This window comes from Maniola jurtina, chromosome Z, assembly GCF_905333055.1.
Source record: "Maniola jurtina chromosome Z, ilManJurt1.1, whole genome shotgun sequence".
Lineage (NCBI taxonomy): Eukaryota > Metazoa > Arthropoda > Insecta > Lepidoptera > Nymphalidae > Maniola > Maniola jurtina.
This window is the reverse complement of record NC_060058.1, coordinates 517,348-536,272: the sequence shown is the minus strand read 5'-3', so window position 1 is coordinate 536,272 and position 18,925 is coordinate 517,348. Positions and strand designations below refer to the sequence as shown.

Here is an 18,925-nt window from a genome sequence, read left to right as displayed (position 1 = left end):
CACCAATACTTTCTTCTAAAAATTGTTACTTTTGACAGACGTAACGTACGGTTAATTTTACATATATGACTATTTGAGCTTCGGTTCATTTTATATGACTATTCGACCTTTGTTAGCTGCAAATGATCGGATCGATTGCATTGATTGATCAAATTACAGATGACTTGAAATCACTTGCAATTTAAATTTTTGAAAAGAACAGCTGGCGCCTTTCTGCCTTTTCTATTCAATGTTAGGTTAGTTTCACATTACTTGCGATACGACACTCACAACGCATTGTGGGAAGTAAATAGGAATAGCACAGAATGAGGATACGATATAACATCAGAGTTTCGACGAAGACGTGTAAACAGAGCAATTGAGGTATTGAGAGACTAATCAACCCATCGCCCACCATCTGAGAGGAAAAATCCTTCTTAATCTGAGTGCTGATGCTCAGTAGAGCATGGCTCTCCTCTCAGATTAAGAAGGATTTAGGCCATAGTCTGGCATGCTGGCCCAGTGCAGGTTAGCAGACTTCACACACCTTTGTGAAAATTATGGAGAACTCTAAGGCATGCAGGTTTCCTCACGAAGTGATATTTGCTTCAGCGAGCCCTGTACCCCCTGCGTCAGGAAAGTCGTCAAAAATGGAATAATAATTTTACTTGGGTAAATGTTGTTTTTCAAATTGTTTGTTGTGCATTGCCGATTTATACATTGAAGCTCTGTCTGCTTGCGACGCATTGCTGAGATTTTATGTTCCTCTTTAATTGTTGACTTTATTCGACCAAAGCGACCAACGCGCGCGCGTGATAATTTTTATTTTTATTTTTTTTATTTGACTAACCAAAAGTTTTTATACATACAAATATTTACATAATAAAAATAAAATATTAACAACTAAAAGACACACAGTATAAACGTTAAAAAATGGCTAGTACTAATATAATACTATAGTAAAACGATATAATACTTTAGTAAGCCCGGTGACCAATCAACATCGAGCTATGCTGCGCTGAGCTCAGCTAAGCTATAAACTTTCTGGTGCTATGTTTTTTCTACTAACAACATTGAGCTGCGCGGTGTGTTTTCCGACTGCGATAGTGCGACATGCATGCGCACAAGTGCAAGCGAGAGAGACAGAAGACAGCGAGATGGGCAATGCAATCGAGCGAGCCAGCGCGTATCGCGTGATCCTTGCTATGTTTTAAATATTATATGCATAGCTCAGTGTTGATTGGTCACCCGTAGACAAACTGACCATTATTATAAGTCGCGACAGTTCGACACGGCAATCGGGGTGGGGATAATCCCCCCGCCTCTGATTGCCATCTCGGCCTGTCGCGTAGTATAAGTTACATGCGAAAGCGAGAGATTATTATCTCTGTCCTTATCTCTCGTACGCAATAAATGAATAAATAATTAATTCGTTTATTGATTTGTCAATTTGGTGTTTTTATTGTTTTTTTTTATTCCATTACAAGTATGACAGTTTTTATTAAACTCATGGTTTCTACATGGCATCGTACTGGAACGCTAGATCGCTTGGCGACACGGTTTTGCAAGTAGGATGGTGACTAGCCACAGCCGAAGCCTCCATACCAGACTAGAGAAAATTTCGAAATTATAAGCATCCAAATTTCCGCTGCCAGGAATCGAACCCGGGACCTCCCACTAATAAGACCACGCGCTCATCACTGCGCCGGGGACGTCGTCAAATTATTGTATATGTGTATTTAGTAAATAGTAGACTTTTAACTGTCTTATTTATCTTCTAACTATCGTAGTACATAACATTTAGATCAGTTAAGCGGCAAAGCTGGTGTCTGTGTGCATCTGCTGCTCTCTGAATGTTAAACATCTTGCTTTAGTTATTCAGTTGATTTAGTGGTCTTATATTTTAATTTTATTTACCTGTGTATCTTATTTCAATTTATGTTTATTTATTCTATGCGTAAATATTTTTTTTAGTGTAATCTGTTGTTTTTATTGTATTGTAAGGTGTGTATTTAATTGTATTTACCCTATTCATTAAGCGAGCAATTATTGTATAATTATAATATATAAGTAGTTAGTATATATGTAATCAGTTTGTTGGAAACGGCTGTAATGATTTGTATGAAATTTCGTATTTAAGTAGATAATATTTTACTTTCCAGCACACCTCATTTTCTCCTGAGAAATTCAAATTATATTTATTTTATAAAAAAATATAATACATTTACTTAGATTGTATATTATTTGAATGCCATAAGTTATGTAATTTATGTAAAGTATTGGTGATAGAGTCGTGATAGCCTAGTAGTAAGACGTCCGTCTCCTATTCGGGAGGTTTGTTCGTCGTGGGTTCGGTCCCGGGGATACCTCTAACTTTTCGAAGTCATGTGTTGCTTTAACGATGAAGGAAAACTTCTTGAGGTAACCTGCATACCTGAGAGTTCCACATAATGTTCTCAAAGCTGTGTGAAGTCTGCCAATCCGCACTTGGCGAGCAACTATGGCCAAACCATTTTAATTCTGAGTGGAGACCGTGTTCAGTAGTGCGCCGGCGATGGGTGATGATGATAATAATGATGATGGTTGGTGACAATAACGTCAACTTGAAACTAAAGCTGCGAGGGCTACAAACGCTTGAGATGAAGACCGGGTATTCTTTTTATTACCTTTATTATCTCACAATACCACATAAAACTAATCAGAGATCAGAAAGCTTCATTAATATTTTATACCTTTGATAGTTTGTGTATTAACTACAGTTTCTTCCCGATGCAATAATTTGTAGCGGTCGTTCTTGTGTTATACATTTTTCGATTTCACTCTTTTTCACATTGCATCGTAGTTATTTTCCTTATTAATAAAACTTAGTCAACCAAGTTTCGTTAGCGAGTCATTAGGGTCTTTGCAGATGCGCCACATAAAAGCTGGGCACAGAGTTGTGTGATACCACCACCTAAAATCTAAATTAAAAAAGGAAAAGCTGACTGACTGAGTGACTGATCTATCAACGCACAGTTCAAACTACTGGACAGCGCAAACTAATTGACGTCATTTTTAGGGTTCCGTACCTCAAAAGGAAAAACGGAACCCTTACAGGATCACTTTGTTGTCTTTCTGTCTGTCTGTCTTTCTGTCTGTCTGTCTGTCTGTCTGTCTGTCTGTCGTCTGTCTGCCATCTGTCCGTCGTGTCTGTCAAGAAACCTATAGGGTACTTCCCGTTGACCTAGAATCATGAAATTTGGCAGGCAGTCTGGGGGCACGGTAGTGCCCCCGAAAATATGTTTCAATTTTCAAAGTAAGATAACTATACCAAGTGAGGTATCATATGAAAGGGCTTTACCTGTACATTCTAAAACAGATTTTTATTTATTTTTATGCATACTAGTTTTTGATTTATCGTGCAAAATGTTGGAAAAAATATCCGAGTACGGAACCCTCAGTGCGCGAGTCTGACTCGCACTTGGCCGGATTTTTTTTTTCATAGACATAGTCGAAGACCTAAAAAGTGATATAAGCTACTTTTCTCTCGAAACAAAACAAACAGTTTCCGCAGTATAGCATGCTATCTTTCACGCATTTGTCGTTCAATAACGCCGCATCAGAGCTACGGATTGACGGTATTTTTTGCAAAGACATAGTTGAGGACTTAATGAGTAAGTAATAAAGGCTACTTTTCTCTCGAAAAAAAAAATAACAGTTCCTGCGAGATAGCAACCTGTCTTTCACGCATTTATCGTTCAAAACGCGGCAACAGAGCTACGGATTGGCATCATTTTTTGCATAGACTTAGTCGAGGACTTAAAAAATGATAGAGGCCACTTTTCCTTCAAAAAAATCAAGCAGTTCCCGCAGGATAGCATGCTATAAACATGATAAAATAACTTAAGTATTGCACCAAAAAAATAGTGTAACAAACCTCAATTATTATTAAAATCTATAATCACTCGAGCGAAGCCGCGGGTAATAGCTAGTAGAACATAAAGTCGAATAGCCCAACTCCTCAACTTCAAAATTTCTGAACAGATGTAGATGTAGTGTTGTTGAATGAGTAAACGATATATAGAAATATATGACGCTCGAAGTTCACACCGCATTTTATCGTGCCGTGCGGTTGCTCGTACAAAAACGCTGTCAGACTATTTACGGGATCACTGCCTGGCGACACGACACGACGTCGCTGCCGCTGTGGTGTCAAGTGTGGCCCGTTTAAATAGACCCTGTGATGTAGATGTAGATAGAGTACAGTTGTGTAAGAGGAGGTTGGGGAGATAGAGGGAGGGGAGGCGTGAATGGGGGGGGGGGGGGGAAACGGGTAGTTCTAGTGCTGTAAGGGTGGGAGGGCGCGAACAGGTTGTATTTTATTTTATAATAAAAATTAAATTAAAAATTTAAAAAACCCCCGACACATAAACCTCTAAAAAGTAAAAAAATAATAGGTAAGTATGTATGGGCCCTTTAAGAATAGTATAAATAGTAAAGTTTTTATCCAAGCGCTCGTTGCGCCAGGGGACCGCTACCTATCATAAACTATGAAAGTCATCTGTTGTAGGAAGAATAGTTTTTGTTAACTTTAGCGGTCCCCCGACGCAACGAACGCTTGGATAAAAACTTTACTATTTATACTATTCTTAAAGGGCCCATACATACTTACCTATTATTTTTTTACTTTTTAGAGGTTTATGTGTCGGGGGTTTTTTAAATTTTTAATTTAATTTTTATTTCACGCTTTTTAAACTTTTATTCATAAATTACCGTTTATTTGTGCCATTCTAAAACCCAATTTCTATAATAATATAAATCCAATAAGGCAGCTAATATCTCTTCAAAAGTAACATCAATGTTATGTTAATTATACGTTCCATGAAATATTTTTGACCGAACATCACTAAATCAAGAATTATCTGAATGACTCACATAGTTTAACACGACCAAAACGAAATATCTGTTTCTAACATGTCGTTGCTTTAAAAATGTCCCCTTTTTACGTAGTCGTATAATAAGTTCGCTTTTCAAGATATACCTACGATTAAATTGAAATCGACTTTCACCCGATGAAATAAGGAATAAAGTGGCTTGTATTTCATTTTGTTTGTTATTGCATGTAAAATTTTTATTTGACATAACTTTCAAAAACCGGTCAAGTGCGAGTCTGCCTCACACATGAAGAGTTCCGTACAAGTTTTTTTTTTATGTAATGACAATTCAGTTGTCGGATTTTTCTGTTTACTTGGGCCACAGGAGTAGAGTGCTTGGCCTATAAGATATTGCTACCTGCCTTTCATGATTCTACGTAAACGGGAAGTACCCAATTTATAAGTTTTGATTCTCTTGAAAGATGACACACAGACAGACAACGAAGTGGTGAAGGAAAACACCGTCAGGAAACCTGCATGCTTAAGAGTTGGCCATAATGCTCCCTCAAAGGTGCGTGAGGTGTGCCAATACTTGCTTGGCCAGTGTGGTAGCTTCTCATTCTGAGAGGAGACTTGTGCTCAGTAGTAAGCCGGCGATGGGTTGATCCTGATGATGATGAATTTTTAACGTATTTTGTCAAAATAAATAAGCTGAGTTCAAGCAGATAAAATATAAAGAAGGTGCGTCTAATGCATCATACAAACCTGCGCGACAAAGCGACTACGATGCGGGAACCTCAGCCGCGCGGAGGGTCATCGCCTCCTACGATATTTAATGGTGCCATGCACACCTACGCGACTAAAACAGTCGAGGCTACATCTTTTTTTTTCTACAGATACCTACTGAACCCTAAAAATAGTTTGACTATGGTTTGGGTTTGGGTTGATTGTTCGTGGCCTTTGGTTGACTGTTGGATACATTCGATGGTTGGATATTATAATTGAATTGATGTTTTCTCGTTTAACTGTGATTATAATATTTTATAAATTAGAAACTCCGCGCCTACGATCCAAAGTATCGGAGTTTTCCAAAACATTATTTTCAAATAAATAATTATGTATCTAAGCAACGTCCATCTTGACAGCTTGACATTTGCCAATTGACATAATATTATGAACCTCTGTTACAATAGTGAAAGATCCCAGGGCCACCAGCCGTCACGTATTTTCTGACGAACGAAATGTGGACGATTGAGTAGTGTTAGTATGTACTAAGAACGCATGCCTACAGACCTGCTAGCTTGCTTAGACGGCCAATTTTCAGGTATCAGGTAATCAAGGTACATAAAAACATTACTTACCTCACGTGAATTCTCCAATTTTTTTTATTTTTAGCTGTTTTTTTTAAATATTAATAATTAATTGACATAAGTAAACTATAAGAGAGTGAGAGAGAAGTCAATATATCCTAATACATGTCTTACTCAGTCTCATGCGCGTAGATAATGATGCCCTCGCGCTCAAACCCACAGAGGCATTAAAATTGAATTTAGGGGATGATTGGCCCTCTGGATCGGTCTGTCTTCTTGTAAAAGGTTTTAAAATAGTTGTCTGGTGGACATATATAAAAATGGAGCATCAGAATTTACGTGCAGTTAAGTAATTACTTATTTTGGGAGCTTTAAAGCGTTTGCAAAGCAATACGGCCGACGCGGGAAGTGCCTGGGAGTATTGGCGACATATTTTTAAGGATATTGCCTAAAATATACGTAAAAATCAGTTTGGAGAATTTACGTGAGGTAAGTAATGGTTTTATGTACCTTGATTATCAGATACCTGAAAATTGGCCGTCTAAGCAAGCTAGCACGTAGGCTAGGCATGCTTTCTTAGTACTTACTAACACTACTCAATCGTACATATTTCCTGTGTCAGAAAATACGTAACCTCTGGTGGTCCTGGGATAAAAGTAATAAGAAAACCAGAAAAGAGCTGATAACTTCCAAACGGCTGAACCAATTTTTTTGGATTATAGCTAAGAACACTCTCGATCAAGCCACCTTTCAAACAAAAAAAACTAAATTAAAATCGGTCCATTCGTTTAGGCGCTACGAGGCCACAGACAGATACACAGATACACAGATACACAGATACACAGATACACAGATACACAGATACACAGATACACAGATACACAGATACACAGATACACACGTCAAACTTATAACACCCCTCTTTTTGGGTCGGGGGTTAAAAAATGAAATTAAAAACGTCTCTTTGACGGTTGGATTTGAGTTTTAGTTTTCATCATAATAATATTTCGCACTGCTTTTTTTCGTTTGAGTAGATACCTAGCCGTTTCGTTTACCGTTCTGAAAATTTAAAACTTGCTTTCATCATGTTTTGTTTTAATATGATGAAATCTATTTAAGCGTGGTTTTTTCTTTGGTTTAAAAATACAGTAACTGGACAATTTCTGTGCGTTTTAATACATATCTATGATTTTAATTAATACACAGAAATACATTTTGAATTTGAAATGTTGTGACGTATTTTACGTTTAGATAACAGGTCAGTAATAAGTATACATCGATGGTAATAAGGCATTGTGGAGCGAGTGGTGTGAAAATGCATTTTTATTGATCGAAAGATCATTGAAAGATCGAATAATCTTTTTTCGTGAATTTTCAATTAGTTTATTATCATTTTAAGATTCAAGTTAAGATACTTTTCAAAAAGGGTAAAATACTTTGTTTCTGGCCTGGAAAGTAATGTACTTTTATTTTACAATCGGTTAATCGATGTGCAATCTTTGGCCCAGATACCCGCCAAATGGTTTATTGACACCGGGGAAGAGTAAGCGTGATGTAGCGGCGGACCCGCACATCATCGCGCCGGACCCGTTCGCATCAGACGATCGTTTAGATGACCTCACACCCGATGATCTGTTCTTACTGACCACGTGAGTACTGTAGCTGTTACTTTATATTGCGCACAGACTGACGCAAGGTAACATCCAATGAAAAAAATTACAGTCCACATTACTGCAATGTAACACACTTTTGAACAAATCGTATTTAGTCTGGACGCGTCACGCGCGCTAACTGTGATTTTCAAGCGCATGTTACGGGCTTTTCAAGTCGCGCGCGGAGTGAGCTGCGATTTGTCGGTTTATCGAACGAACACAGAGAGGCGAACTCGTGAACTCGAACTGAACACAGTATGCATACAGCTACTTCTCTGCAGACAAAGCTACGTTCGTGCGCGAAACCGTGCACGCGCACGGCGCGGCGGCCGCTTGCTCGCGGAATTATTTCTCCAAATCATTTGAACGCTAACGCTTCGTGCCGCTGAAAAAAATTGTATTTCTAAAACTGATTTTTTAGACGTTATACTTGTCCGTACTCGTTTTATTGACTATCCAGTACCAGTTTCGCTGGTGTGTTGTGATGTTTTTAGATTTGAATATGATTGTATTATTTTCAGGTGGGTGGAACCGGACACGATGAATACGGGTGAAGCTGAACCATCGTCTGGTTTAAATGGAAGGTTGAGACCGAGAAAATCTATCATACCTAGTCCTAAAACTTCTAAGAACACTCGCAAGCCCGATACCAAACCAGCTCTGGACAGACCCAAAAGAACCAGCACACCGTCCAAAGCGTCTCCAAACAAATCAGATGATCTCACTGACAAGGCTGACTCACCCGCCACGCAAACTCTCTGCCCCTATTGCGATAAGACTTACTTCTCTAAGCAGGCCCTCTCCAACCACGTGCGACGCACGCATCTCTCCGCGGCGAAACACGACAGCGCGCTCGGCTGCCTCTTCTGCGGCCACGGCGAGGCGGACGCCCGGGACATCATCCGCCACATGGTCGATAGCCATCCCAACCAATACTTCGCTTGCTCCGACTGCCACACCAGGTTCCCGTCGACGGCCGAGCTGGCCGAGCACAAACTCAACGTTTGTGAAAAACAAAAGTTACCATATCGTAACAAATTGCGCCAAAAAGTAACACCCAAAAAGAGTCAAAAGAATATCACCGGACGTAATGACTTCGAGAATGATGCTAAAGATTTTCCTAAAGAGCAAGGTTTTAACGGTATTGTAATTTCCTGCGAAGTGAAATCTTCGCACTTGCACGACCTAGCCGACATCGAGGATAACATAACTACGAATTTCATTTTGCCTCCCGGCAAGAACTTAGTTAATGGCGCAGTCGTCGAGAAAAATGCAGTTATCATCTTAGACGATTTACAATGGAGTAAGAGAGGTCCACCGAATTTTTCCTTTCAAAACACTGATGCCGACCAAATACTCTCCAGATTAGGAGTCGTCCATAGATCCCCCAGAACCGGGGAATCCACTGCCAGGGAATGGTTGAAAAATAATGATGACTCTCATCAAAAATTTGAAAAGTGTTTTGATACGAGTTTTTATTCAAAAGTTGCTAGCAACGTTCAAGAAAATTTAACCAAGTTTCTCGATGGTTCTTGTAATTTCAATCCTGACCCGGAGAACACGATAAAAACCAGAAAAGCTAAAAACATCGTTGCGATCAATACCGTAGAAGGATTTCCAATACTACTGGCATGCGAGCAGTTCTCACGGCACGGCTTCGACGGGTACATGCCGCGGGCCATAGCGCCCAAGCACAAATGGAAATGGGACAACCTGGAGAACGACAAGAGCCTCATGAGCCCCGAGCAGCTCAAACGCGACTCGCATACCAACAATTGTATCATATCTCTGGTCTCCAGCCTAGACATATGGACTCAGCTGTGCATGAGGCGTAAATATGAAAGCAAGTTTAATAAATCACCAGTACAAAAGAAGACTGAAAAGCAAAAAATTATTGGTAAAGAATTGAAAGAAATACTCGAAAGCAGAGAATTGCCTGCGTCGACATCTCAGGTGGTCAAGTACACGGGGCCTCCAGCGCCGGGCCGCTCGCCTGCAGAGTTCCCCGCCTCCCTGGGCCTGGTGCCCACCGCGCCGAGCTTCGACCTCAAGCCGGCGGTGCTGAGCGGCGAGTGGGTCCGGCCCCGGTGCTACGTGTGCTGCGCGTGCGGCGCGCAAACTCACGACTCCAAAGGGCTTTCCTCGCACATATCCGCGGAACACCCGAATGCTCAGATACAGCACTATGAAATCGTCGGAGATGTGCTTCTGAACTCCGATATATTGAAACACTTGTATGTGCCTCCGAGTCAGGTGAACAATCGAACTCGCCCTCTTCGAGGATTCAGGGAGTGCACTAAGTGTAGAAAGTCCATTTCGATAGAAGATTTACATCAACACATGCTAGATTGCGCGGGGGACACGCCTGCAGTTCGTAGGAAATGCAGGCATCGTCCGTTCGGAGTCCGCAAGCGACGGCCGCGCCTTCCGGATAACACGATTCGCAAGAAAATACGCAAGGACATTAGAACGCGACACAGTCGAAAAAATCATTTGAGATCCAGGCCGAGGATAAGAACCGAGGTCGGGGATGGTAAGTTTCCACACATTGTGTCAATTTTTGTTTGTTGTAATTTCTTTGAGTACCTTCTTATTTACTATGACTTAACTATTTCGTTTTGTTGCAGCTGAAACCATACGAAAAATGTTAGCCGATTTACCTGCTAAACGTCATCGCGTTATGGTAAAACCCTTAAACCCGACAGTCCGCCCCCGAAGAAATCTTAAACAAACAAGAAATAAACTAGTTATGAAGAAAAGAATGACTGAAGAAACCAAAAATTCCCAAAGAGAGAGTTCGTCCCAAGTTACTACAGCCAGTGCGGGTGCCGAAGGTTCCAAGAAGCATCCACGCGCTCCTGACGACCGCCCTCCCGGAAGACCGTTTAAGACCACAGCAAAACGTGTAGTATCCAAAATAATACGCAAAAACGATTCTTTCAAGAAAAATACTGTAACCAAATCAAAAAGAAAAATCGTCCTTCAAAAGGACCCAAAAGTAAACGTCTCTTCTGTAGTGGAAACCCCTCCAACAGACAATGGGAAGAACAGTGTGCAAGTAGAACAATTATCTATAGAAAACAACCCTGAAAGAATTAATATTAGTGATGGTTCTTACAATACCAGAGGGCACAGCAGCCGCTCTAGCAATAACTCAAATAATCGAGACAATCAAAGCCCTGATCCTAACAATGGCCAGAACAGTAACTCACGAGATTCCTTTGCTCCATCGCAAAATGTCCCTTTGAAGCATTCAATTGCCAGTCTGACAGCGAGCTCTGAAACACACGATAAATCTGTTCAATTTCATCATTTATTTTTAGTCCAGCAAGAATGCAACAACCTTAACCAACATTTGCCAGCAGGACAAAGAATGCTTTTTGAAAACGAAGCAGTTGTAACCAAGTTGGATAAACCGCCTTTACATTTTAACCATCGCCGACCCTTAGATCTCCAAGCTTATCAGAAAAGTAAGCTAAATAAACCAAGAAAGGGGTTAAATGATTGTATAGCGATGTTGAAGAATAAATTAGTGGAACCAAATACAAGCACATTGCCAGGCCATGTGTCTGTTCAGTGCGGTGACGATGAACCTTTGGATCCAGAGCCGATTGTTGCTGAGCGACGACATTCTACGACTGAATTGAACGCAGATTACACGCAAAGATCAGATTTTGTTCATGAACATATTCCAAAGAAAGCTGTAGAAGAAAATGCGCAATCTTCAGCTAGCAAAAGTAGGGTGACCCGAAGGTCTAGCTCGACACGACATGGACTTAGTTCCCGTAGCGACAAAGCGGCAGAAATTTTATCTAGTGACGAATTGATGCAATGGAGGCAGTTTTACTATGATAGTCAAATGCTGACTGCTCAGAATATTACCGAAACTTATACGAAACGTGAATCTTCTCGACGTCGAAATTCTCTCGTACCCACTGATGATCTATTGCTTCAACATGCTATGAATCTAGACTTATTAAGTAAAAGCAAAGAATTGACGAAATTGGCTGAATTTAATCCTTATCCTAGTGTATCAACACACCATAACACGCCTAAGAAAAATAATCGCAGAGATAGCCAGAAAAACAAAGCATCTACCAATGTTCAATCTACAAGGTCTAAAACTAAAGATAATGGAACGACGCGTGAAAAAAATATAGAATTGAATAGTAATCAACCAAACAAACAAACCAAGCAAAGTAACCGCAGTAAATCAGTTATAAATTCCTCATCTATTAAGAGAAATTCTGATAAGAATAATACAAAAAGTGCCCAATCATGTAATACAGTGGCCCCTCCAGAAAAACTTATTGAACCTTATACTCAAGGAGCTGTAGCAGAAGATACAACGGCAAACTTAAACATTGAAAAAAGAATATCGCCCGTAAACAGGTCGTCGGAAGAACATCGATCACAGACTTTATCACGTAACACGCCTGTTGTAGAATACACGAGTAATCGTGATATTCCTCACACTCATTACACTGTGCAGCACGATGCTGCCCGTTCAGGTCCTTTGGATTTATCAAATAAGATAACGAACAAAAAAGATTCGTTTCAATATGTTCCACAGGAACAATTTCCTGTCGTGGCGTACGACACCTATGAGACATTAGATTTATCTAATAAAAATTTAGGAACATTGCCTGTCCGAGACACGCAGCTAAGCAGTGACGATGTCGTAGATTTGCGCATTAATTACGCTCACGCATCTCTTCAATCGAGGTACACACCGCTGATTCCTGAATTAGTTAATACCGAAGTAGAAGATGACAATGCAACTGATTTATCCGTAAGACGCGACGAAGATTTTCCCACTGACTTATCAATGAACAGAAGAGATTACAGTACGCCTAGTAATTCCTATGAGAAAACGGCAGAAGGTCACGGCCGTTCACCGATAAATTATATTCGAGATTTTTCCAACCCGATCAGGCACGTTGAAGATAGGTGTATTATTGTACATGAATATTTTGACGAAAATTCGGAAAGGATTGTGGTGGTCGAAAATGAAGTGCCCGCTGACTTTTCAAGTAGAAGAAGCTTGAGTAGATCTAATATGAGCATCATGGAAGGACCGATGCATCTGAATACATATGCAAACAATGCAGAATCTAATGATGAAAATGTTCCGGCTGATTTGTCTGGAAAAAGTAGACCATTTATGCCAACCAATGGTGCCACTATTACTAACACGGTTTGCAATTATGATAACTATGATACCCAACAAGCGCCACGTTGTTTGAGTTCTGATCAAATTATTGACTATCGCTTTAATCGGCCAATACAAACTCCTTCAGAAACCAATTTCACAAGACCAAGCACTCGAAAGTCAATTTCCTATGGTGAACCCTCAGTACATTTCGACACAACATTGAACACAGCTTTGAGAGCTTGTATAACACAGGATTTATCAGCCCATGACGGTTCAGTGAACAAAAGTAAAAACTTTGAACAAATCGATTACTCCAACTCCGAAGTGCCGTTAAGTTTAGTTTCGAAATCAGCTATCGAGAGTACGACTCGCAACTCTTCACGTATTTCGAAATCGAAAAAAACAGAAACTGAGATGACTGCCTCAGCTTACACTACAGCGAACATTAGTGTTCCAGTTTCAATTACTGAACCTATATATACAAGTGCCACAGTGGTTTCAACTGTAAACACTCTCACAGCTAGTAAAAATATAGAAACATTAAATATAACAACGGAGAGTAATGAGACACATTGCACTGAATTATCTGAGACACACGATCTGTCATCCGATGATAAAAATTCAGAATCAAAAAAGTTACCAGTTACCAATACTCTGACTACAACAACTTCTACAAGGGAGACAGATCAAAGAAAACCAGAAACAGTTAATATTAGCAATAGTACTGCAAATTCAGATCAAGATCCTGAAACTGCCAGAAAAATCGCCTTGTTACCAAAAGAGCTTGTGGAGATATTGGGAACTATGCCTGTTGATCATCGAAACCAACTTTTGAACGTACTACCCCAATACGTATCGACATCAACGTCGCCCGTATCTCATACTAAAACAGTCGAAGGCGTTACTTGCAACTCGGGATCTGCGGGAAATATAGTTAAAGCAGTTAATCAAGACACAAAAGAGTTTAAGTTTGAGGCTAATTCTGAGGATGGACGTGTGAATAACACTTTTTCTCCATCTTCTAAAAACTTTCAATTTTCTGAATCGTCACCAATTTCTGTGTCAAGTTCGATACTTTTGACACCGCCAACTCCTCAGCTGTCCGAACGATATTCACTCCAGTCTCAAGAAAGTAGTGAAATACAGATGTATAACACGAGAAAATCCCGTGCGTCAATCGAGGAACAAACGCCTTCAACGAGTGTTGATTCAAACAAATTAAATGTTGGCTCAAATATGCTTGCTGTGAAAAGGTTAACAAACACCATTGATAAGAATGACCCAGATAGAGTGATTGATTTAACTGTGGATGAAAATTCGTCAGAAAATACAGAATCAACAAATTTAGAATCTGTTATTCACACAAATATGATCAATGTATCAACTAAAGATATAGCTTCGACAGCAGTTATTTCTAAGTCAAAGGTACAAAAGACGAGCAGTGACAAAACTGCGAGCTTAAGGGCAGTGCGTATTAAAACACCCTCCGAAAGACATCGCTCTATGGTGTCAGAAAATACAATGGTCAGCAAACAAAATAAATCGTCCCTTACTATTAATGTACAAGATGACACTAGCAAAGAATCTGAAAATATTAGTCCTATGGCTATTCAACAAGCTGAAGTTAGTAGTACGCAGCATCGTCCCGTACTAAGGACATCTGAAACACCCATGGAATCTCCTACTGAGCAACATCTCAAGACAGAGAAATTGATTGAAAAGAAAAACAACGACGAAGTTCCCACTGTAACCGATAAAACAAATTTAGTAACCTCTACCCTTTCAAAAGATATGAACTCGAATTTTAATAATGAATGTCCCACTATCGTTTGCAATAACAATTCTACTTTAACTCCAGGAGAAACAATAAATGTCTCATCTTCAAAAGGATCATATAGTGACTTTGATATAAATGATAAGACAAAAGCGATTCACGACGTGCCTCCGAAGGAAAATGATATAATTGAAAAACCATCGTTGTTCAATACTCCTAAAGATTCTACTTTGATAGAAGATGATGACTCTGATGATGATATTTCACTAGCTGTTATAGTAAAGCAAAAACAGAAAGATTCAAATTTAGTTTCTAATTCGAACCAGAATACAAAAATTGATGTTGAAAGAAAACTATCAGGAAATAAAAAGAAAAGAAAAGCGAAGAAAATCAGTAAATCTAAAGAGATTTCTAGTGATAAATCTTTAATAAAAGATAAACTCGAATTTACCAAAAGTACACCTACAGCTATTGTTAGCGAAATTAGTTTAATAAATAAGGAACGCGTATGTAATGAAAGCAATTTAATTGATAAGATATCCCATGGTAAGAAGAATTCTAGAAAAGGGAGACGCCTTAACAATGCTCAAATTATCAAATACTCGGATAGAAAAGATCAAAATAATGACAATAAAGCTTACGAAAATGAAATTAATAAAGAAAACAATGTTTCTTCTGACATAATTAAAAATACGGAATCTACTGAAGAATTATTTAAATTAAAAACTATTGACCAAGAACCTAATTTATCTTCGTCTAATACAATAGTAAATACCGAAATTAATAACATAGACTGTCTAAATCCTCCAGTAAAGAAAGATAAAAGTAAGAAAATGTTGGAAATACATACAGCATGCGGCCAATCCACCAACGAAATTTCAGAAATCAATAAAGTTGTCAGTGAAAAAAGTGACCCAAGACAGAATGATTCAAAACTTAAGCAGTCTCAAAATCTTTTAAATTCTTCTTGTATTGAACAATCCTTACCACAACCTCAGGCAGGCACTGAAACTGAATCAGTATTAAGCACTGCAGAGGTATCCGAAAACCGTAATGAAATCATAGAGTCCAAGAGCGATGATCTTAAACTTCATTCCTTGAATAAAACCGATAAATCAAAAGACTTAAGTGGTGAAAAATGTACGAAAAGTAAGAAAGTTAGTATCGAAATTTGTGCTGCTACTAATATGAATTCTGAGATAGAAGAAACAAACGTAACACCATTACGTCGTAGTAGACGTGGCAAATCATTATTTATTGATAGTAACTCCACTACGACTGTCAATCCTGCTTGTCGAGATAATGCTAATGAACAAAGAGCTCCACTTACTAAAAAACAATTAATATTTTCGAAACTTTTATTGGATGAAAAAAACCACAACAAAACATCTTTGAATGTTGGTCCAGTGATAGTTGAGAAAAACCTCCATAAAACGCCTTCATATACTAACCCAGAAAAGACGGAAGGCGCCTTCAACAAAATGTCTTTAAATATTAACCCAAAAATGGTCGAAGAAAACTCTAGTAAATCTTTAACAGTTCCAATTCTAAACGAAAACAAAAATAATTTAGCTTTATGTATCGCTTCAAAAAAACAAAAAGATCAAGATTTGGAAACTCAAACAGATTCGTCGGCAGAGTGTGACAGTAGTATAGTTAATGAGAACTCTTCTGCAAAGAAAAATACGAATACACGAAACACAACTATCAATAAACGAAAAATATCCCCCCAATGTAAAAGAAAATCAAAAAAGAAAAAATCCTTACGTAATCAAACTAAGTCTGAGGATACCGATGTAGAGTTACAACAGAAAGTCAATACAGAAAATGAAGTAAATCAGAATATAGTAGAAAATAAAGAAACACCCTTGATAATGAATGATTTGGTTTCTGAAATACCGTCTAAGATTAATGAAGAGTTGGTTAAAAAAGATACGAGTGAAGTAAATGTTGACTGTATAAGTTCACCTACTAATTTGGAGTCTCCGAATATAAGTCCAAAACCTTTGCCAATTGAAAAAAGAAAATCCTGTTCTCCAGTAAGACAAGATTCTTTGCAAAGTTCGAAGCCAAAGAAATGTAAATTAAACGATGAAAATGAAAGTATCGTAGGTGCAATTAGCAGTAAAGAAGATGAAACGGGAAGTACAGTAGAATTAAAAAGTCTTGAAAACTGTGTAGTACCTGCGAAAAATGTTACTTGCTATAACAAACCAGCTAGACGTGCACGTTCTAAATCTGTTGTTGTGAAATCTTCTGGCGCCGATTTTTATGATCCTTATGACATTGACTTGGAAGATATGGTAGATAAAACAGAAAGAAAAGAAATATCTGCTAAAATGAGTTTTAGTTCTTTTAAATCGTCAATCGCAGCTAAAACACGAAAATTAAGCAAAACAACGACTGCTATAATAGACATAAATACTAATGTTTTGGTTGATGATAACGAAAAAGTACCTGACCGTAACGACGATAACATTGGTTTTCACAAAAACACTCTTCTTTGCACAAAAGATGGTAGTAGTGATTCTGACGATTCATCAAAAAGTGATGTCCCTCTAAAGAAATATGCTGAAGAGAAGGAGAAAAAATTGGCTGAAATGTCACTTACGATGGGTCGCAATAAAAATCGTAGTGATAATATTGATGAATCTAACGAGAAGTGGCAAGATAAATCGAAGGCAAGAAAAAAGCATGATCGATCTATTTCAGTAAATAAGAAAGAAGAAAAAATTGCAGATGATAAAATTGATAGTGAAAAAGATCTTCGATCTGAACAATTTATGGAAAGCTTTGGATTCTTTTCTGAAAGAAAACCACGTAAATCTAATTTGCTTGCTACGAAAAAAATATCCGAAACATTCCATATTATAGCTAATGATAGTGACGATGTTTATTTTGCGACAAAAGATCGTGGTAGTAAAAAAGGATCAGCTGATAATAGAAAGGAAGACACAAAAAATTTGAAAGGATCTTCGGTTTCACCAACAAAGAAACCCGCGAAGCGTGTTAGAAAAAAGAAGAGTACAACTCCTGAACAGCTTGAACCAAGATTTTGCACCGTATGTAAAAAAGCATTTCGTAGATCTGATAATTTCTTGAGACACCAAATGACTCTATATCATGTATCTAGGTTATGTGAAGTAGAGTTGAAAGTTAAGGCAGTAATAATTGAGGAAGAACCAAATTATTTAATAGCGTATAAACAACAGTTAGAAAGGTTAAAGTTATTACAAGATAAAATAGCCAAAAGAAAAAAGAATAGCTTACCCACTTCTGATATTGTTTTGCCAACATTAGAAGAAATTCTAGCCGATGTCAAAAGGACAATCCGGGAACAGGAACTGTCTCGACGGGAGTTAAGTAGGGACGAGGCGCTATTTGTAGATTGCTGTGAAATGTTAAAACAATCACATAAAAAAGATATTCTACCTGAAACTAAACGAGTTCGACTATGTAACAGTTTTAATTGTCCGCAGACAAGTGAGGATCAGTTGGCGTTATTGGAAAAGAGACTTGACGATACATGCGAAATTAAAAGTGACGAAGATATGGATGCTATCACTGCGAAAAATATATTAGAAAGTGATGAAGTTCGTAATTTAGAATATGACTTGATATCTAATCTTAAAGAAGCCAATGGTCTGAAAGGATTTGCTAGGCTTCGAATACACTCGTCGGACGAGCTGACAGGAAACGTTTCAGAAGTATTGGCTTCTACATCTAACTATCAAAAAGATTTTAACTTTGAAGCTACAGAAGATTCAGTCGCTACCAAGCCCAAAAGACACCCTGAAGTAAAAGATAAAATGTACCCGGACCTGTATGATAACATAGACATGTTTGAAGACAAATTTGACAAAATCAAAAGAAAATGTAGATCTCAAGCGGCAGCCGCGAAGCAAATTCAGACACAGGTGGATCCTAATCTGAGGTAATCATTTGATTTCCGCAATATTTAAGGACATCATTCGCATTTCTTACGATTTTAGGGGTTTTTGCCGGCCAACAATTATAAAATACTAATATGTTCGAACATTCATATTGTAAGATGGTTCTTTGAATATGCAGTAAGATTAGTTATGTTAAATGACATACTTTTAGGTTGAATATCATCTCAGAGCACTTAAATCTTTAGTGTTGTAATAAAATTTTCATTGTAATAGTTGTGTTATTTTGTTTTGTTGTACTCAATGTTTACT

At 38.3% G+C, this 18,925-nt stretch overlaps 1 protein-coding gene across 3 annotated transcripts in view; it reads left to right on the top strand.

The window, feature by feature from the left end:
* Window positions 1–18,925, top strand: part of LOC123880015 — a 46,083-nt gene that overhangs the window by 23,433 nt on the left and 3,725 nt on the right. For 2 of the 3 annotated variants that reach the window (XM_045927875.1, XM_045927874.1), the window contains exons 3-5: window positions 7,651–7,791; window positions 8,316–10,327; window positions 10,422–18,657. In XM_045927875.1, the coding sequence (XP_045783831.1) occupies window positions 8,335–10,327; window positions 10,422–18,657 (10,229 nt within the window). In that variant the 5' untranslated portion in view covers window positions 7,651–7,791; window positions 8,316–8,334. The remainder of the gene's footprint in view (window positions 1–7,650; window positions 7,792–8,315; window positions 10,328–10,421; window positions 18,658–18,925) is intronic. The other variant, XM_045927876.1, reaches the window with a different exon arrangement.